At 38.3% G+C, this 22695-nt stretch overlaps 2 protein-coding genes across 3 annotated transcripts; one reads left to right on the forward strand and one right to left on the reverse strand.

Annotated features, from left to right (window-relative positions):
* Window positions 1–175: 175 nt before the first annotated feature.
* On the reverse strand, window positions 176–11088 carry scrn3 (secernin 3). Its single transcript, XM_084122545.1, has 8 exons — window positions 10862–11088; window positions 10368–10527; window positions 8816–8997; window positions 8212–8411; window positions 6930–7142; window positions 3916–4078; window positions 2023–2203; window positions 176–1302 (listed from the first exon to the last, which is right to left on the reverse strand). Exons 2-8 carry the CDS (start codon window positions 10524–10526, stop codon window positions 1141–1143), a joined length of 1260 nt encoding a protein of 419 aa, XP_083978671.1. The 5' UTR covers window position 10527; window positions 10862–11088; the 3' UTR covers window positions 176–1140.
* A 604-nt stretch (window positions 11089–11692) lies between these two features.
* Window positions 11693–20895, forward strand: cirsr (corepressor of RBPJ and splicing regulator). 2 transcript variants are annotated; one of them, XM_084122546.1, is made up of 10 exons: window positions 11693–11885; window positions 12321–12415; window positions 12564–12637; window positions 12868–12881; window positions 14243–14295; window positions 14376–14424; window positions 14552–14669; window positions 17906–18012; window positions 18307–18392; window positions 19620–20895. In XM_084122546.1, the coding sequence occupies exons 1-10, from the start codon at window positions 11814–11816 to the stop codon at window positions 20122–20124; spliced, it is 1173 nt and encodes a 390-aa protein (XP_083978672.1). In that variant the 5' UTR covers window positions 11693–11813; the 3' UTR covers window positions 20125–20895. The 2 variants fall into 2 exon arrangements, with proteins under 2 accessions (XP_083978672.1, XP_083978673.1); XM_084122547.1 differs by lacking the exon at window positions 12868–12881 and having other exon boundaries at window positions 12564–12646.
* Window positions 20896–22695: the final 1800 nt, after the last annotated feature.

Consider the following 22695-nt stretch of genomic DNA (forward strand, 5'->3'; position numbering starts at 1 on the left):
TTTAGTTGTTTTTAAAAATTTGATTCGCGGTTATTTTTTGATCCGTGATTACAATACTTTCGGCGGGAATTTAAATGCATCTCATTTACCTGCTCTCCGTTGAACACTGCAGTCTATGGTCACATCACTGAAGCCACTTCAGAATTCCATGAAATAATAATAAAGACAAGCTCACTGTGATTGTGGAATGGACTTTAATGAGTGTTGATCTGTTTATTACTATTTTGTTTGTTTTTTACTTGAATTGAGTGGACAGTTAGTAAGTTCTGCCAACTTCCAGTTCACACATTTCCCAAAGTAAATCCTTTGGAATTAATTATTTAACTGTAAGTGTTTGCATATGATATCTGAGATCTTTGACATGCACTCTAAAATGCTAAAAACACACAACTTATTTAACATGTCAGTAATGACAATGTGACTAACTTGTCAATGGTTTTGAGTATATTATTAAAATGAAGTCCAAACATACAGGAATTTACTGGAAGACTGTGCAAACGATCTCTCTACTAGAAAAGGTAAGAGGGTGTTTCTTCAACTTTGGGAATTTTTATATCTGAGGGGTTGAGATTGAGATTTCAACATATGAAGTTATTAAGGTCACGTTAAAACTGTCTTGGGTTTTCTTTTTAGCCATATGGCTTTACAGAGTTTCTGCAGGTGTTATGTACATTTAAGACCAATTAAAGAAAACCCTAAATTAAAGGGAAAATAAAATGTCAATACGTTCTCTAAATGTAAATGTCTAGGAAGCACAATAAGTTGTCTTAGCAACACTTCAAAGTTTGAAAATATAATTTCCAACAGATCTCCATAACTTTTTAATTCATTTTACGAAGAAAAAAAGAAAAGAAAAAAAACTTAAGTTTGAATAGCTCTGCTCCCAAACAGAGGATATCTTTGTACATATCTTTTACTGATCACACTTCAAAAAAGTGCTGTTCTTTTTCAGTAGTTTTGTCTAGTTTTCCAGTGCAAAGGTTTAAAGATTCTTAAATCAAGATACATTAACTTGACAAGCAAAATGACTGAAGTTCTGAAGATGACAGTGTAAAAAATGTGTTTTTAAAAGTACCTATAGTTGAAGAAACATCCAATAATCCTATTCAAATATATAGTTTTTCAGTTCTAAGCTAAGTCTCAGGCGTTACTGTAAATATCAAGCTCCTCTTTTGCAGTGTCTGTAAAGAGATGAACCAGCAGTGTTGAATCCTCAATCCCCTCAGTTAGATATTTCTCCATCTCTGCCAACTTCCTCGTCTCCAGATCTCTCATTTTCTGTTCAATCTTCTGTCCTCTCTCCTGAACAAACAAACAAACATTATGTCTCTTTACATGAGATCTTTATATTAAAAATGCCATATATTGGACTCTTGCACAACATTTATCATTTATTTTTCATGACAATTTCCCACCATCTCTCCAAAACAAACTGTTTTGGCTACTGTACCTTTAAGATTTCCAAGTTAATGACCTTTGTTATGATTGGCTAACCACTTTGCATGTGAATTTATGCTATTTTACAGGTTCCTCATTTTATTTTGTAAGCCAAGGTCAAAAAACACTTTAATTTTCTCAAAACATAATAGCAGCATCAGCTCTTTTCTCCATATCAATTTTAATCAAATTTGCTTTTTGCAAAGTGTATTTGTAGAAAACAGCGTCTTCTCGACATGAACAACACAAATCAAACTCTTCCAGTCTCAGCTACAACTACAGTGTTTGAGGGTCAAAGTAGACGTTGTTCACCAGCAGCCAATGAGGACCATTGACTAGCATTATGCAAATTTGTTACATTGTTACATAGGTTTGTACCAGGAAGTGAGACTGGAATTACAACGACTCATTTCGGCAGTTCAGAATCAATTCTTTCTCTTAGGAGACAATAACTTTATCTGTCATCTTTAAAACTGTGTAGACCTTTTACATTCACAAACAGCTGTTGCTCGAGGCTAGGAAATGTGGGCTGTGTAAAACACAGAGGCCATCAGACAACTGCGTGTTTTGTGTTGAACGGCTCACCATGGTGCTGTCGATGATGGCGGCGACCACCTCGTGCTTCAGGAACAGAGGGTGTTTGCGGTTCGGTTTGCTCTGGAAACGGGGTTTCTTCTTCACGGGATCGTCCTCTCCAAAACATGGAGAACATGTGTGCTTCAGCTGCTTTATGTCTAATACAAATACAAACGGCTTAAAGACAGACCTGTGGGGGGACAAAAACATGAAATTTGCAGGATTACAGCTGCAAGAAATTGATAAAGGAGTAATTAATAAATCATTAGATTTTTGGAGACAATTTCAATGTTATATTGTCCACCAGGCAATAACAGCAACGCTTGCCAAAGCAAAAGCCACTAGAATTAGTAATACTATATTAACTACACTACTGGTCAACAGTTTGGAATAATTATGATTTATTAATGTTTTTTAAAGTAATCTCTTCTGCTCACCAAAGCTGCATTTATTTGATCTAAAATACAGTAAAAACAGTAATTTGTGAAATATGATTACAATTTAAAACAATTGTTTTCTATTTAAATATATTTGAACCTTTATTACATTATTTATAACGTTTTTCCTTTGCGGTTTTCAAATACAAGCGACAACATCGTCAAAATGATCCCCATTCACATGGATCAATTGAAACGACTGAAAATGCTGTATTCTGCTTCCAGGCCAGTAGTTGGCGATGTCACTTCATAAAGAAACACTACACGCCTATAGACTGAACACGTTTTTGTAGTTTACATGGAGATGGTAACGGTATTGTTTTCAAAAACTTCACTTTGAATCCCGTTTTCAAAAGTTTGCATTTTTCAGGCCCCCAATACGCCAAAACGAAGCTAAATGAACGGTTAAAAAAAACACATACTTTTTGTGTTTATATTTGAAGGGGCATTCACACAATGTTTTAAATGGGGATCATTTGACAATGTTGTCTGTAAAGAACATTTTTCTAAGACCAGGCGGGATGGTGTTCGTGGGAAATTGTGCATATACGTCACTCGCTTGTGTGTGTCTCGTCATTTCCGTAAATAGAGAAAAGTTGCTCCGGCTACTTTGACGCATGTATGGGGCGGGAGTGGCAGAGATTAGTTTTCACAACGAGCGAAAAAGGTTGACATGGAAGCCGCTAAATCTCCAACCTCCGGAAAATCATTAATTTTAATCAAACACTGAACAGAGGAGAGTTTGCTGGCAAAAAGAGAACCTGACAGAGCTCGTAATAAAACAAGAACCAACATTAGCGTGGCTTTTGCAGAGAACTGAGGGATTTGAAAAGTTGTAAAAGCATAGCGGATATGATGCCGTTTTTATTACTCAGGTGATTAAGGTATTTTGTTAAACAGATAAATTGCTATATGTTGCTCTCTAACAGAGTTCATTGTAAAGCATTATCTATTGTGAAGGCTCATTTCATTGATGTTGTAGCACTGTGCTGGAATTTATTTTCAAGGAAGTACCATGTCTATTAATGGGTAAAGCTAAAGTAACGTCTTCAGCTAGTCAGCTTGAGATCTTTCTATCTAAACTGTTTATATCTCTTAAGCCTATAATGAATGTTTTATGATTAGTAGGATAACCATTTTCACTAGCACAGTCACCCAGAGCAGAAGCACAACCAAAACAATGTTCTTCCACAAAATGCGTGCATTTTTGTTTTTTACCCGCTAGAGGGCCAAAAGTTACAAAGTGTACCTTTAATTATTCCAAGCTATTGCCTGGTACTGTATATTAACAAATGGTTAAATATCATTACATTTACTATTATTATAATAATTCACAATTTATTTAAAAAATCATGTCTAATCTGTAGTTACATATGACATGCATAAATAATGCAGAAGAAAAACATTAGTCAGAACTGCCCTGTACTATAGCTGTGACTTCTGAATATCAGCTAGCCTGGCGTACCGTTCAGGGTCTGGAGTGGCCGTGAAGAAGTGGACACCAGGTAAATCTTGGTCTTTGGGAACGACTGACACCATACTTCCTGTGGTCATGAACATTCCCTCCATGTTGATTCCACTTTCCTTATTCCTCAAAATATCCATCATTGTCTCTGCTGTGATGTGGCCTGTAAGTACAATATTTTAATGGCATAACTGTCTAACAACTAGTCTGTGAGTTTTTAATTCAATAAATAATGTGAATAAATAATCTATAAGTACAATTATAAATAATAATATACAGTGATGTACTGTACCAATGAAAAGTTTGGACAAATCGATTTTTCTATATTATTATTATTATTTTCCGCTTTAAATAATAGTAGTCATTAAAAATATGAAATACCACAAAATGGTATTCATAAAAGCAGGCCCGGAGCCAGAGGGGGGCCGGGGCTTGGACATCCCTGTGCCCTTGGCACAGCTTTTTGGCACATTCATCAAGATGGTGGTTGTTAAGTTTAGGGAGACGAAGACGCGGTCTCCTTCTGTTAGGTTCAGTAAGGTACTTTTGTGAGTGTGTGTGAAGTGCAATATGAGGTGAAGCTGCCTCCCCCAGAATTGGGGTTCCCTAAGTAGGCACCCTCATAGTAGATGCCCTCCACTTATGTGGGTCCATTTAGTAGGCGGCTCACTTAAGAACTTTTCTTTTGACATAAGGTGAAGCTGCCTCCCCCTGATAACGGGTCACTTAAGCAGGCAGCTCCCTTTTGTCCTTGAAGTTGTAGCTGAATCCCCCATGAGTGGGGTTCGTAAGCAGGTGGCTCCTTCATGAATCATTGTATTGTATAAAAGTTGAAGCTTCCTTACCCTAATGACGGGGTCCTTAAGTAGGAAGCTCCCTTATGTTTAGTGAAGTTGCCTCCCACAAAGCTGGGTCCCTAAGCATGTGGCCCCTTCACAAGTCATTGCAATGTACTAAGGTTGAAGCTTCCTCCCTCAAATGGTGGATTCCTTAAGAAGGCATCTCCCTTTTGTCTTGTGAAGTTGTGGCTGCCTCCCCCAGAGTTGTGGCCCTTAAGCAGGCGGCTCCTTCATGAACCTTTGCAATGTAATAAGGTTGAAGCTGCCTCCCTCAAATGGCGGGTTCCTTAAGTAGGCAGCTCCCTTATGTCTTGTGAAGTTGCGGCTGCCTCCCCAGAGGTTCGGCCCCAAAGCAGGTGGCCCCTTCACGAGTCATTGCAATATACTAAGATTGTCAGTAGCTGGTAGAACGAGTTGGACCTTCCCCATTATGGGCTCGAAGCAAGGCCCTTGTCACAGCTTTCGAGCACTCACAATCTCTGAGGTAAGGTGAGCTGCCTTCCACCTCTGTGTGGGTTCCCTATAAGAAACAGGTAGCTCCCTTATGATAACCTAGGGGCAGCCGCCTCCTTCAAGCCAATTAGTAATGGTTCCCTTTTTTGATATGCTGAAGTTTCAAGGTTGCAGCTGCCTCCCCCTGATTGGGGTCTTATAAGCAGGCAGCTCCCTTGAGGTAATGAAGTCGTGGCTGAATCCCCCAGTATTGGGGTCCCCTAAGTAGGAGGCTCCTTCATTTATCTGGATGAAACTGCCTCCCTATTTTGTGTTCTTTAACAGGCAGTTGCCCCAGAATGCAAACTTTAGCATATTCGCAAGGTCATAGCTGCCTCCCATAAAATGGGTTATTAGGCAGGCAGCTCCCTTGTGTGTGCCGGAGATCGATAATATGGTTGAGCTTTTGTCCTCTGCTCCCACAAGAGCGCTCAAGATGATCCCCAGACCTCAGGGTCTATCATGGATTGTATCCACGCTACTGGGATATCTTCTCTTGGGTCCTCCTTGCTCTGTTCCGGCTCAGGCAGAGTTCGGAGACTATAGCACAGCTAACACTTTGCAGCTGTTTATTAGTTTCCTCTATTGGGTGTAGTACACCCTTCCCTTACAGGGTTTCTTTATTAGGGTCTATCGTCCTACTTCAAAGTTGGGGATCACAGTCTTGTGTGAGCATTGGACTCCCCTCACTCAGAGGGTCATTCTGCTGAGTCCAGAATGTTAAATTCAGAATGTTGGCCTTGCGAGATGCAGGTCAGTTGGGGTTGAGCATTTTGTTACTTAAATGTCCCGTGATGTTTAGGGGTTCAGCCAGATCCCTATATATTGAATTTGATGCCTTCCCCTTATGGCGGGCTTCTTAAGTAAGCAGCTTCCTTATGTTTCATGAAGCTGCAGCTGACTCCCCACAGGTTTGGTCCCTAACCAGGCGGCCCCTTCATTAGTCAAAACTAAGGCTGAAGCTGCCCCCTAATAATGTCTGGCGTAGAGGCTGGCATTACCAGGCCCTTGAGCCTTTGAAGCTTGGGTGGTGGCCGTAGGGAATAGTGTCACTGACAGTTCTGTGTCAGACCTGAGTAAGGGGATCTGACTCTGGCATCTAAGTCTGTTGAGTCTTTGTTTGTGCTTGTCACAGCCAATTAGGCAGTCATTCCCTCAGCATGGCGGAGTGGGCATTTTTTCCCCATAGTGTCCTCTGAGGACGCAGTGTTTCTCAACCCTGGTCCTGGAGGTCCCCCAACACTGCACATTTTGAAAGTCTACTCTTTCTGACACACCCATTTCACTTCCTGGAGTTTCTTCTAATAAGCCACGAGTTAAATTAGGTGTGTTTTATTAGGGAGACAAAGAAAATGTGTAGTGTTGGGGGTCCTCCAGGAGCAGGGTTGAGAAACACTGCTCTAGAGGATGCAGTGTCTCGTTCCCCTTTTAAGGGAACCATGGTTACATGCGTAACCTGAGACGTTTTGTAAAAAAAAAATATTATCGGGCAACAAAACTAAATTCAAGCAATGGTTTCACGATCCTAAGAGGCACAAACTCACTTAAGTGTGTCCACACTTTTAACTGGTAGTGTATTTTACAATCAACCAATTACACTGTCATGAATATATGAGTAGATGTGATTATTTAGCACTTTGCATGAATTTGCTGATCATTTTCCACCACCAAACTAATAGTAACCTTCACTCTTCTGCAGAAGTTTGCGTCCCTCACAGTATCGTCCCCCTGCGGCCTCGATTCGGGCTGTGGCTGAGTAGGAGTAAACCTCGGCAAAGCTGAACTGAGCCTTTCCATCCCACCAGCTCTGGTCTTGTGCATACTTCCTCAACTCCGGGTGCTCCCTATCAATCTTAGTAGTAATGGAGTACTGATTGGAGATGTTCCGATAGCCGGCTTTAAGAGAGAGAAACAGCGTCAGACCTTTTAAAAGACAATTATTATTCAGCAATATTGTCAGTAATATTAACTGTCAGATCTGTAGAAACTGTCGGATCTGAACATTGTAACTGAACTGAACTGAACCAATACTGAACTGATTTGAGCTAAATAACGATGCTATTGTCTTCTGTAGAGCTGCTTATAAATGAATTAAATTAGTTTCATAATTGATGAAATTGATGCAACATTAGCTATGTTTCCATCCACCTATTTTAATGTGCATTTTGGGATATCGCATAAAGAAAACGCTGGATAGAAACAACAAGATGTGCATAAATTAGAAAAATGTGCTCAAGTGCACAACTGAGGCGGATAATTTTTTTATCTGATAAGACTTGCGCATAAACTACGATGGAAACACATTTACAGAATAAATCCCTTGATGCGCAACAACAAACTCACATGACTTTGCCTCAGCAGAAGATGTGATTGGATAACTTGACTAACCAGCGGACCAATCACATCACAGCATCTCAGATGTTGGTTTGATCATTCTGAAATGCCTGAGCCAAAGTCTAACATCAAGATTTGGTTGAATCCCCTGCCAGAATCGCCTTACGCAATTGCGTTCACAAATACCAGCATCCAAACGCAAGAGAACGTTACCACGTTTATTGCATTTTGTCACATGCTCTGAGAAGCAAGTCATTTCTGATGAAGGTTAAAAGAGCCACAGTGGCTTCCCTGATTGCAGCAACTTCCATTTTTATAACAGATATTTTGCGCAAATTTCCCAGGAAGTGATGATTATCTTCTCTGGAACACATGGAATGGAAACGCTGCTTTATTCGCAAATGTTTTATGCGATATTCCAATTTTGCGCAAAAGATAAATTTGCAACTTTGCGTAGAAACATAGCTACTGGCACAGTTAATGAGCTAAACTGAAACAACACTGAACTAAACTTGAGCTGAATAATCACACTATTATCTTTTGTAGAGATGCCTTTATAAAGTGTCATATAAATAAACCTGACTTGACTTTAAACACTTGAAGCTGTAATGTTACATGACTCAGTATTTACCCTCCACTCTCTCTGCGGCCCAGTATTTCCCAGCAGTCTCCAGCACCCAGGCCTCAGTGCGGTCTGATATGAGGAAGCTGTTATGGTAAGTGAATCCACACTCGTCCTCCATACAATTCCCGCCCTGGCCGTATTTTTCCAGCAGTTCTGTTATCACATCGACAGCCTGCTCAGCAGTGTTGGCCCTCTCCAGAGCCAGCCTACATACAAAGAGTTTCAAATCACATTTAAGACCTTTATTAAGAAACTTACACAAATAAAATAGCAACTAACCCTAAACCAAACCCTAACCGTAACTCCATAGCAAGTACATGTAGTTCATGAATATTACTCAGTACTTATTTGAGTAAGTACAATGTAACTACGTCACCTTAAAATAAATGTAATCTTTTTTTCTATATTATAACCCTGGCATGTTTGGTTATATGTGCTTTCGTTTGTACAATATGCTTGGCTCTCAATAAAAAAAAAAGTTTGTCCCATATAAACACATATACATTGCAGCATATAATTTTTCAATTAAGCTGCAACTTATTCTGAATTGCAGTAGTTGAATAAATTAGTCAATGCTGAATATGAATTGAAAAATTGCTTCTCGGATCACCTGACGAGATCCATGCCCAGAAGAGCCTCTTCACCATCCGCACTCTCCTTCCCCCAGACCGCCTCATTCCCGACACACACCTGATGCTGGTTCGCCCCCATCTCCGCCCCCCAGAGCCAGGCGGGTCGACTCAGCACCACCGCATTCGTCTGAGACACCTGCTCTATTTCTATATATGTACACTGATCAGATGAAAAGGAGAAATAACAAAAACAGCTGAAAGAATTTCAGCACTCGGACAATGTTTCTCAAATCCAGCTGGACAAATCTGAGGGAAATATAGCTGAATCAGACCCAGATAGCAAGAACCTTTTGTATGACTGAGCACATGTGGGCCAAACTTTCACCATATATGTTTCGCCATGGGTTTGGAGTGAATTTTCTTTTGGATCATCATTTGTTTTGAGATATATGGCCCAGATGACAGCACACAACTGAGGATAATATGTGGCTTGGCTATGGCACACCATGATACATGCTAACTTATGGTTTTAAACTTGGTTTATTATTGCATGTAACCTGCTATAGTGATGTGCGGCAGGTTTGTGGCCAATCCACACCACTATGGAAGCTTGTTTGCATTTCGGAATAAAACAATTTAAAAGGTAATTAAATCCTTTTATCTCACTTTTCGGAATTTTTTTCTCACAAATTGCAAGTTTACATCTCGCAATTCTGACTTTTTTCTCTGAATTGTGTGATATAAAGGTGCAATTGCGAGTTATAAAGGCAGAATTGCAATATATAAATACACAATTGATCGTTATAAAGGCAGAATAGTTTGATATAGTCACAATTGTATTATAAAGTCAGAATTGCAATATATAAACTCGTAAATCTGACTTTTTTCTCAGAATTATAAGTTTATATTTCACAATTCTGACTTTTTTTCTCAGAATTACAAGTTTATAACTAAGTCTTATAACTATGAGTTTATATCTCACAATTCTGACTTTCTCCCAAGTTACAAAGTCAGAATTGCGAGATGTAAACATAATTCTGAGAAAAAAGTCTGAATTGTGAGATATAAACTCGTGATTCTAAGAAAATGTCAGGATTGCAAGTTAATATCGCGCAATTCTGACTTTATTTCTCATAACTGCGACTTTATATCACACAATTCTGAGAATAAAAGTCAGAATTGTGAGATAAAAAAATAAAAAAATTATCGCAATTACCTTTTTTATTTGGTGCCGGAAACAAGCTTCCATAGACCTCAGCCTATTCAACTATGCTGGTTGCTTTTCTCTCTTTTTTTATTTTATATTTCCTTGAATTCCTATTAGTTTGTATTACTGAAAATGTGACTGGCAACTATTTTAATTATTTAGGTCTAAACAGGTTATTCCCATTAAAATTTTCCTCTTTGCTCTCTCTTTACAACAACAGCCTTTGCCCACACAAACTCTAATTAACTCTAATTAAAATCACTGTTTTGGATCAGTTCTGGCTACAACATCAGCAAACTCTAACCTGTGTCACACTTCAGAGGTTTATTTGGGCCAGATCTGTGCTGAAGGAAATCTGTTGACTGGGGAACACCTTGAGATACCTCAACTTTGTCTCCTGGGTCATGTTCCTTCGCAGGGTAGTAGACGACCTCTTGCACTTCATCACAGGGCCTGTCCGAGTTCTTCCCGAAGATGATCCGCTGCTGACCCTCTGTGGATGGAGGCAGAGCCACAAATGTGTCGCAGGAGGTTGGGTACATCCTGAAATAAACAAAATGTAACATTCCATGTAAATGTAGGTCTCCAGTGTTCACTGCTGAATAATCTATGATAGGAGAAATGATGACAATCTCTCAATATTCATGCATAGATTACATGGCAATCATTCATTCATTTAAAAATCACTGACCTTGAAGTAAAAGGAAATCAGAATTCTTTTCTACTCAAAATATGCCACATCATCAGCATGAATGAACTCTTAGTAAGATACAGGTCTTTGCATGAAACATTCTTTACCACTAATACGTATTCATAAAGCTGATCCAAATATTTGCAGTAACGCAGGCATTCAGTGTGCTTTAAATAATATTTTTACCTTGTCCAACTCAGCGTATATGTCAGGCACGAAGAATATCACTTTTCTGTTCGATGAGATTAAACATCTGTTTGCTTTCCTTTTCCTTTCTCCATAAACAAAACTGCACGCAGACTTTGACACAAATCCGTATGCACGGTCATCTGATTTATAATCAACCAAAACAATCCGCACTTCGATCTGACAAAGGAGTCTGGTCGATCCGCATTGGTGTTCAGCGGACAAGTGGGCGTGGCAGCGGCGCTTTCAGGACGCATCAAGTCACGTGGTCGTGCAGTGGCATTTTTGATTGGCTATTTGTTTTAACAGGATCATAAAATAGGCCTTATACCATAGACTGTAAAAAATGCCCTATACACAATAAATAAATAAACAATCATGTTATAAAAAATTAGTACAGGAGTGCAAATACAATTACATAAATTAAATAATATTATAAAAATTACTAAAATGAAGTGCATGGTTGTCTTTTGATTTGACAGTTGTTTATTTAAGTAATATTATGCTGTATTGCTTTCGAAGTACGATGTGTACATGTTTTATGATTTAAACTAAAATAAAACCATTAGAAGAAAGCCGGATGTTTTTAATAACGTTTAATGACTTACAAATAAAACCAGGGGTGCATTAGAATAAACAATAAATAAATACAAATAAATAAAATATAAAAGATTTAAAAAATGTAAATAAAAACATTAATATATTCACTGATATTAACACACTTTACAGCTTTATTTTTCAAACTATATATTGTTGTTTGTATTGTTCGACATGAAGGCTTTTTTAATTAATGTTTACGAAATTTAGCTAATAGAAGTAGCAGCTAATCCCGGATGTGTGCTGTTTTGATTGCGTCATAAAGAAGCGCCGCTGCTGGGTTTTGTTGTTGTTCGACGGAAAACGCTAAATTCGGTTTTTAATAACATTCTGGTCGTTAAGCCGGGGTTCAAACATGGGGAAATCTTTTGCTAATTTCATGTGCAAGAAAGATTTTCATCCTGCATCAAAATCCAACATAAAGAAGGTAAGTTAACGTTTAGCGGGAGCTTTTCGCTAGCATGCTACTATTGCTCTGGAGTCAATCATTAGTTCAGATCTTCTGTTTGTATATAGAGTAGCCAACATTTGAAGTGGATCAAAAAAGTTAATCAAAGTTGTCCTAAGAAAAAAATGGGTATTGTTCAAAATTCATGTATAACTTCGAGGAAAGGTTTTGATCCATTTCAAATGTTGACTAGTGTATATATCTCACGGCATGTTTGGTTGTTTATGAATATGCACAAGTATTTATTCACAAACACATGAAATGTTTGTTAGTTTGCTCGGTTAATAATCATATAGAAAACAGAGTTTAGTGTCAGATGTTTCCAGAGGAAGACAGGCTCCTTAATTTGAAGGTTGAGAGACAAACTGGTGTATCTGAGGTGCTAAACTCTTCATCACTTTGGTTCTTCATCAGGTATGGATCGCAGAGCAAAAGTTAACCTTCGAGAAGAAGCAGCAGGAGGATCTGATGCAGGCCTACCTGAAGGAGCAGGACACGTACAACAACAGGTCAGAGAAGCCCAAACCAGCAGACAGGACTGGGTCTCAGTCTCTCAAACACACAGTCACGTGTGCTGCTGCTGATGATGATGATGTGGAAATGACCTGGCATTTACCTGGGAATTGAAATGGTCCTGTTGGATGTTTTATGTTCCAGACTGCTGATGGGAGACGATCGTGTGAAAAATGGCCTTAATTTTATGTATGAAGCGCCTCCTGGAGCATCTAAAGGTCAGGAACGTTTTCACCGGTTGTTGTCCATAAAAAAAAAAACGTTGAAAAAGTTATTAAAATAATGTAACTGATCATTCGCTTGCAAATCATTGCTAAACCTTAAGATGTACAAGATTTTAATCCATCAAAATTGTTAGAAAATCAAGAAACTGAGAAAAATAAGTTAAAGTAAAGTGTATATAATCATGTTTTTTTTTTTTTTTCCTGTCATCACCGACTTCCTGCAGAGGAGGAAAAAGAGGTAAAGTTCATTTCCATGTTAAAGTTTGCGGTTGATAAACTTCCAGCTTCAGCTTGTGCTTCACATGTCTTTTTGCTGTGAAATCTTTACTGATTTTATATAAAGTAAACATAAGAATAACTTTGATATTGTTAGTAATATTTCAAGATTTAGCCTACTTACAAGATTTACCATTTTCTGGACTGAAGCAATTTAGGCTTAATTGATTTTTTTATTTAGAAAAATCATGTTCAAATCATGAAATTTATGTATCAAATATGATCCATCAGGCTTTTGAGGAAGGTTTATTTGTTCATCATTGTTTTGCATGGCATTATATGTTTTTAAACTACAGAGCTTTGATCATAAAACTAAGCATTTCAATCTCATCTTACCAAGACACATTATTGGCAGATATAGAGTGAAATACAACTGATATTTATTTGCATTTTATGTAAGTAATCTTCTATACTGGTATAAAGATCTCATTGATTTATATTACAAGCATCAGAATTTCAACTTACTTTTTGGCCATATAAATATCAGCAGCAAATTGCATATTTTTGCTCAGTTTGTGCCTCTGGAGAAAGTGTTTTGTCCTCCTGGAGTATGAGCTCCATATATCAAGCTATATGAGCCATAAAAGCCTGATGTAGAGCTGCACGAATAATTGTTAAAAGATCTCGATCTTGATTCAAACACCCCTGTGATCTCACTCAAACCTTTGAATATGATCACAGCGAATATTCATATCTGTTTTGGCGCTGCCGCTGATCTAAAGACAGTAGTTGTCATGTATAGGTATGAAATGGATTAATTCAGATTATCACTGAAGTACTGGGATGAAAGTTTATAGTTCATTTGTATGTCTACGGTAGTAAATGACCTTTTGAAAGGAACTTGGCGCTTCAGATAAATATTGTATCACGTCATTACTCCAGTAGGTGGCGACAAGTGACTGTTAGAAATGTATTCGTCATTGAATCATTCATTCAAACTGATTTTTTTTAATTAATTAAATATATTTTTAAATAGACTGCAGCATTTAACATGATGTCAGAACCTCTAGTAAATTACATGTTATTTTTTAATTGTTAATTGAGAACCGCGATCTCTATTTTAAACAAAAAAGTGTGATTTTCAATTTATCCAGAATCGTGCAGCTCTAGCCTGATGTATCAAATATGATGTACAACAACAAAGAAAACTCATGCAAAAAAAAAGAGATTTGTTTTCAGATTTTGTCTGAATGTTCAATAAATTGTTTCATTTATATGTATTGTCTATTATTTCATATGTCAGGCTTTAGGAGGTAAAGAAAGCTTATTCTAGTGGCATCTTCTAGTTTCAGCTCATGTCAATCTCACGTTTTTCATCTTTAGGGAGGAGAATCCGAGTACAAGTTTGAGTGGCAGAAAGTAGCTCCTCGTGAAAAGTAAGTTCACTAGTTCATAAGTGATGCAACATCTCAAATTTGCACTTTTATGTATTTCTTACTCATATTTTACTCATCAGGTATGCAAAGGATGACATGAATATTCGAGATCAGCCTTTTGGCATTCAGGTGATGTTTAATTTTGTGTTATACACCTTCATAAATGTAGATTAACAGTTATTGCTCATCCACAAATGTCTGAATGCAGTGAACGTGTGGGCGCTGTGCTTGTTTTCTTGTTCTTGAATTGTTGTAGGTGCGTAATGTGCGCTGCATTAAGTGTCATAAATGGGGTCATGTGAACACGGATCGTGAGTGTCCCCTCTTCGGTCTGTCGGGGATCAATGCCAGCTCGATGCCCAGTGATGAAGCAGGTACTGCTCTTTCCTTATTGTCTGTATGATCAGGGCGAGAAAGGCGGTGACTATTCTCAGGGCATCCGCAATTTCAACACAGGGATAGTTTCTTCATGCCCTGTGCAGAAAATCCAGCTTTTAATGTTGTTTATGTGTCTATGTGGAGTTTTTAATATGCTTTAAGACAAACCATGTGTAAATTCATAAGTCGACACCATTGCTGAGTATTTTCTCCTTAAAACTGCAGTGAACCAAAGACTCAAGTCTCAAAAACACGCTTTGTTTCTGACGTCACAAACTACCTTGTAACCAATCAGATTTGGGACTTTAAAATAGCTTTTTGAATGTAACTCTACACCCTTCTTCATTTAGTATATGCGGATGAATATGCAATGAATTCATGAATATGCAAATTAGTCCTACCCTGGTAATCCAGAGTTCTTGCGAGAGCACAAGCTGAATTTGCTCAGCGAGTTTACTCTGGCGTCGAGTAATGATGCTCATTAAATATGCCCTTGTATCCGAGCTGCACCAATCACATCGGGTTATCTGATATAGGCGGGCCAGAGGCGAGCTAAAGATGACGACAGCGCTGTGACGTCGAAGTCATTAGTAAACATTGCAAGATGGCTATGGATGAACACCAGTTGTTTGAAACTGCTTTGGCCGCTACAATGAACGAGTTAGACTTGGCTTCTTATCTAAAATAGGAACAGAAGACGCCGCTCGAATCGTTCCTTTGCAAGAAGGACGTTTTTGCTGTTTTGCCAACCGGATACGGCAAGAGTCTAATCTACCAGTTAGCTCCGCTGGTAGCTAAGCGTATGGGGCTTGTTGTGATTGGTCGTAGTGTTATCCATTTGCGTGCAGCGAGATTTTCAATTGCATGCTTGGTGCCGCCCCTCGAGCAGGACGAGTTTCATTAGTCGACGCCAGACCATTAATCTTTCAGATTTAGGTCTGGATTTCCAGGCTAAATTAGTCCCGCCTCCACTCAATAACAGCAACTCGCACTACCTAATCCTAAGGTCAACTGTAGTAAATGCTACTCAATGGAAATACTGGTTTAATTCAGCCATACATGTTTGAACCAGAAACTGATTCAGAAGAAGAAGAGTGAATTATAGACGTCTACAAGTCGATGTATCAGAATGGTCATGTGTTTTATGTATCGCTCTCTACTACGTCGGACACATAACGGTATTGGTCACATGTTTGTGATGGTAGGAAATGGCGGCGACCTCAAACTGTGTTTTTGGGACTATCTTTGGTTCACTGCAGTTTTAAGGAGAAAATACTCAGCATTGTTGACTGATGAATTTGAACCAGCTAATCATGGTGTTCAAGGTATAACCGGTCAGTGGCTGCGTCCGAAAACATTAGAAATGACATCAGAAGTGGATAACATTGGTTAAAAACGTACATTTAAACACAAACTGACCACCAACCCAACCACAACTTTCAGAAGCCATCTCTATTTTTTAGCTTAATGGTCACGGTCGGTCACAGGATTGTGGGATATCAGAGGCAGCGAAGGATAGATCCATGTTGCCTTCAAGGTCATTCAGATGAAGGAATCTCAGGAGACTGGAAGAGAAACTAACATTGAATTTGGACGTGCCTTGAGACTGCAGAAAGGTGGCTCTCCAGGAGCAGGGTTGGCTACCCCTGTCTTAAAGCATATTAAAAACACAAACACAAAGACATTCATTAAAAACTGCAGTGATTTTCACCACTTTAATGCAGGTTTTCTCTACCTGTAGATGAGATACACTTTCAGAACTGTAGGTGGCGACAATGTCCAATAATACACCAAGAATTTCTGCAATATCTGGACAATGCTTCCCTATGGCTTCCCATTCACCTAAAGTTCTGAATACAGATGTTTTTGAGCAGCTCACCTGAATTATAAGTGCCATGTGACCCATCCTGTTGGCACCACATGAAAATGATGTCAGAACATACACCACCACAAACCCCAGTTACTAGCAGACAAACATGTCACACTTGAAGATTTCAGATTATCTTCTATAATCTAATAAAATATTTGTGATTTATATGATATTAGTAAATAATGTTTTTAAGTGTACTAACCTACCAAACCTTGACCCCTTGTAATACTTGGTCCCGGAAATCTATATAGTGTAATCTATATAATCTATATATCAATATAGTGATGGCTGTGGGAGCTTGTCTCCGCCCTAGAATAAAATAAAGAGGTAATTTTTACATTTTATCTCACAACTCTGACTTTATTTCTCACAATTGTGAGTTATAAAGTCCCAATTGTAAGAAATAAAATTTTCTCAGAATTGCGACTTTTTATCTCAGAATTCAGAGTGACTTTTTTAACTTGTAATTCTGGATTATTTCTCACAATTGTGAGGAAAAAAGTCAGAATTACATGATAAAAACCAATTACCTTATTATTTTTTTATTCAGTGGCGGAAACAAGCTTCCACAGATCGCAAATTCATTTCTTTTAGAAGATAAAAAATATGATGGAAGATTTCATACACAAACTACTTATATTGTACCCAATTTCAGAATAAAATCACCATTAAAGGGACCCCCGAAAAAAATATCATTTACTTATCCTCATGTTCATCAAAACCTGTATGACGTTTTGGTCACACTTTAGGGTCTAATTCTCATTATTAACTACGGCTTTTGCCTCTATAAACTCCTACTTATTGCTTAGTAATAGTTAGTAAGGTAGTTAAGTTTAATAAGCAACTAGTTAATAGTGCGAATTGGACCCTAAACTAAAGTCTTACCAACTTATTTTCTTCAGTGGAGCACAAAAGAAGATATTTAGAAGAACATTGGGAACAAAAAGTTGTTGAGCCTGTAGTATGAACAAAAAGTTTTGGAACAACATGAGAGAAAAATGCTAATCTCAGAATGTTCACTTTTGTGGCTGAGTAACTCCTAAACTTTGAGGTGGTGAAGGTGTGTGTGTGTTTTGCTACTTGTGGTTTGTCTCCTGAGAGCTGGCAGGACTTCAGTAATATGCATGTTTCTGCAGAGCGGAGATCGATCCTAATCTCGTGTTGGTGGGAAATGTTATTTCTTGTTTTGATTGGATGAAACCTCTGCTTCTGCAGAATATCACCGCACGCCTTGCCCAGCTGGGAGACAAGGGAGTTGATTTGGTGCGTCTTTGTGTGTTAACAAAGCCCGTAGTGTGCATGGCTCCGAGGGGGGGAATGATCACACATTATTTGTTCTGAAAGAGTGATTTGTCCTAACAGGTCCGTCGATGCACCCCTCCGAGTTAATGGCAGAGATGCGAAACAGTGGGTTTGCGCTGAAGAAATGTGTCCTTGGGAGGGACGCCACCATGACTGATCCAGCACAGGTAATCTCCCGGACCCTGCCCAAATATGACCCGTGATATCCATGTCTGGAGCTCAGCGTGTGATTGCAGAAAAACGTTCAATTATTGAACGGGCGGCTCACGAGCCGTTCCCGCCGGTTGAACGGTCAGACTAGAACTGATGAGACCAACAACTACAATTACAAGAGAGTGTTCTGTGGTTTCACACTGTGGTTCTGCACAAAAGTGCCCTTCTGATTGGCCTCTTGTGTATGTATGGTGGTCAGTGAGTGTGTGTGTGTGTTGTGTTTGCTAATGTGTGTTGTTGTGCTTCAGGATTTTGTGGCCAGTGAGGAAGAAGACGACCCTGAGGTGGAGTTCCTGAAGTCTCTGTCCACCAAACAGAAACAGAAACTACTTAGGTGTGATTAATTATTTATTACACATACACAACCGCCTATATTCATAATAATCAAATTGATCATAATTATAAATAACAAAGTTATAATATTAATATTAATTTTAGTAATATTATCAATATTTACATTTTTTGTGCATCTAAGACATTAAAGGGGTGATGAACTGAGAAATAAAATTTTCCTTGAGCTTTTGACATATAAGAGGTCATCATACTATAAGAATATCCTGTAAGTTTCAGAACTGAAAACGTCCTTGTTAGTCCAATAAAAGCTGTTATTGACACCAGGCACAGCGAACAACAGGTTTTTCAAAGTGGGGATCTATGACGTCAAAGGGTATCAAAAACCAGGGTAGAAAATAGCCTATTACTTTTTCATTTTGATGTTTTTGAATGTAAAAACCAAGCGAACGTCATAAGTTGACCTCAGACATCAATATAAAAAAATATTTAAAAAAAGCCAGTTCATGACCCCTTTAAGGATAATATGTCATTTTAATTCTTTATAAACTAGTTTCATTTCAGTTTAACTAGCTGTTTAATGCGAGTAGTGATGGCATAAGCCTCTGCCATTTCCGTTACAATAATATGAATGTGTGTGTGTATATATATATATATATATATATATATATATATATATATATATATATATATATATATATATATATATATATATATACACACACACACACACATTCATATTATTGTAACGGAAATGGCAGAGGCTTATGCTCTTCTGCTCACCAAGGCTGTGTCTATTTAATTCAAAAATACTGGAAAAACATTTTGAAATATTTTTGTAATGTAAAATAAACTGATTTCTATGTGAATATATTGTAAAATGTAATTTATTCCTGTGATCAAAGCTGAATTTTCAGCATCATTACTCCAGTCTTCAGTGTCACATGATCCTTCAGAAATCATTCTGATATGATGATTTGATGATCAAGAAACATTTATGATTATTATCAGTGTTGAGAACAGCTGTGCTGCTTTAGATTTTAGTGAAAACCGAGATAGTTTTTTTCAGGCTTCTTCGACTAATAAAAAAGTTCAAAAGAACAGTATATATCTTTTATAACATTATAAATGTCTTTTCTGCCACTTTTGGTCAATTTATTTGCTGAATAAAAGCATTAATAAAAGCACTAATTTCTTAAAAAAAAGATAAACCTACTGACCCCACACTTTTGAATTATAATTATAACTCTCGTCCCCTTCTTCCTTTTAGAAAACTTGACCGTCTGGAAAAGAAAAAAGAGAAGAAGAAGAAGAGTAAAAAGGAGAAAAAGAAGAACAAAAAGAAGCAGAAAAAGAAGCCAGCCAAGAGTGAGAGTTCATCCAGCAGCTCCTCAGACAGCAGTGACAGCAGCAGCGACTCTGAGGAGGAGAAACACAAGAACAAGAAGAAGAAGAAGAGCAAGAGCAGGAGGGACTCGTCCAGTGACGGCAGCGGCTCTGAGAGAGAACACACACAGCCCAAACAAGATAGACACAGGAGCAGGAGTAGAGAGAGGAGGAGAGAGAAAAGCAGGAGCCCTCAGCGATGGAGAGATGAGAAGGAGAGAGGTAAGGAGAGGGACAGGAACACGAGCAGGGAGAAAGGAGACCACGAGAAGGGCAAGAGAGAACGAGAGAGAAACTGTGATAGAAATGTCAAAAGGAGGAGTGCGAGTCGGGAACGAGGGAGGGGCTCGGGCAGGAGTGATAGCAGGGATGCAGAGAGGAAGAAATGAGTCGCTGGAAGTCTCACACCATCATCTTATCTCAGATTAGAGGATTCATTCAAAGGAAACTTCTTACATGATTGACTCGCCCTCATGTCATTCCAAACTCTGACCATTTTTAAACACTTTAAAGCTTAATCGCTCCAGAATGACAGAGCATTGGCTCTTGTGCTGTACACACATCTAGTTAAAGGTGTACGATACCTTTTGTGTGAAATTCAAGTCATTATTCTTGTAAATATCCCCTTTGCTTGAAGTTCTGTTGGTTTGCTGAGAGCCAATGACACTTGAGAATATTTGGTATTAGGGAAGGGAAGGATTTTTAGGAACTTTATAGACGTTATTGAACTTCTCTTGTACCGAAATGAGATGTTTACATAGAGATATATTTTTAATTTCCTTTTCTGTTCGAGTCATGAGAGTTTGGACTGACATAAGGGTTACTAAATGAGGACAGAATCTGAAATGTTTTGGGTAAATGGTTTCTCTGGGTGGCTTTCCCAATGGCTTTTCCATGGACTGGCAGCTCTGGGAAGTTCTCCAGAAGAGGGCGCCATGAGAATGTAGAAACTGAACCTGTTATACACCAGGAATTAAACTCATTCTTTCAGTGTTTTCAATACATTTGCTGTACTCCTAGTTCAACACATGTTCTCTTTTCTTTAAGCATTTAGCCCTCCTCTAATGTAATGTCTGTTTGACTCCTTGAGAGATATTCCACACATAATAACTTGAATGATTTATTTTGCAATCTTGTTCATTAAACTATGATTTATGTTTTTTGTGGCTCCTTCCTTACCTCAAGTCAGTCTGTAAAGATGTCTGAAATACAGGTGTTATGAATGTGGTATAAAACTCGATGCCAGTTACAACTCTACAACCTCATCCGTCTGAAAGAAGACTAAAATTAGTTGGTTAATGGGATTTGTAGTTTTCCGCTAATTTTAGAGGTCTATTTTGGTAGTTGTGATAGTTATAAATTCAGGGTGACTTCTTTATTATTCTAATTATGGTGTTTAGCTACAAAACGAATGTTCAACAACTCCCAAATTGGCGAAATCGAGCTGATATTTAAATATAACTGAATACAACTATTCCTCATTTTAGAAGTGGTGGTGTTCAAAACTAAAAATACATTTGGTAATATGGCAATACTGGCAACGAAAATGTCAGAGCGCATGGTCTTTATACACGTAAAACCAACATGATTTTTAAATACCTGAAATATGAGTGTTTTTCTCAACACATTCATCTAGCAGATAAAATAGCAAACCCTCACTTCATCAAGGCTGGCCATGAGGTAACAAAACAAAGATTCAATTGCAATTCAATTATTTTGGGTTAGGCTAAAGGAATTTAAACACTGACTAGCCTATAGGCTACTTTAGTTTCTGTGTGTCACTGGAAAACATAACCCACTGAATGTGACAGTAAAACATTAGCATTGGTATATATATATATAATTATTTATAACGATAATCATTTAATTTGTAAACATGATCTGCGCTTGATGGACATTTTCTGGCCAAAAGGGAGATGAAAGAGTAGCACCGCTCCGGCAGCGCGGGAAAATCACATCGTCACGGCTGAGTTTCCCGCGCTGCGGCCGGAGCGGCGCTGCTCTTTGATCACTCTTTTATTACCGCGCGCAAACAAAGCTGACTTTTGCCTCGCGCTCAGTCAGAGGGCATTCCAGAAAAACGCGAACAAAAGGCCGTGAGTGACAGCGCTACTGTCCGCAACCCCAGGCGCATCATTCGCCTCCAAAAGACTGAAAAGCACTTAGATCTTGTCCATGTATAAGCTCCCGTTTGTAAACCTTAATAGAACCATATAATTGTAAAGCGTGCTCGTGAATGCCTTCACGCCCAAATAGCGCTCATTTCCGTAACACAAATTTTGAATTGTGTGCAATAAAATCGTTGCATCCTACATTAACTTTTAAAAGACTGAGAATTGTGTTCTGCACACCTGCAAGTCTGTTTGGAGAAAACATACGGAAATTGCGTTTTGGTGTATTTGTCTATTTTTAAACCCTGGATAGCTATTTGACCACTACATTTGACAGTTTAATGATTTATAAACTATGCATATGTTTTTATTCGTTATTTGCAAAATGTTATCAGTTTTTCACGAGGTCGTTAAATGATAATGGACCATTTTCTATTTGTGTATTTTTTTTTTTTTTTTTCCTGAATAGGCTGCGGCCACCAGCACACAAAAGGAAATGAAAATAATTTTAGTCTATTGCCTTCTGGTCAATTTACCTTGTAGCACAGAAAGCTAACGAGTTCCCAGGCAGGGCTCGAGCTGTAATTATTCCGCCGGGTTTTGTGGGATCGGACGCTGCACTGGATAAACACAAAGAAGTCAGAGAGCATCCTTGAACCTTTTCAGTACAGGGCCACTGATATTCAAATAACAGCCAGGGACCATTTGACTGCGAGAGCATTTTAAATTCAGCATTTGCATAAGGCCTCTCCCAATTTCCCCCTTTCAAAAGTGGCACCCAGAAAAGGCAAGAAAAAAGAAAGGAAGAAAAAAAAACTGTTCCCATAACACCAAATCAAGAGTAGCGTT

This window comes from Abramis brama (genome assembly GCF_963993115.1).
Source record: "Abramis brama genome assembly, chromosome: 8".
Classification (NCBI taxonomy): domain Eukaryota; kingdom Metazoa; phylum Chordata; class Actinopteri; order Cypriniformes; family Leuciscidae; genus Abramis; species Abramis brama.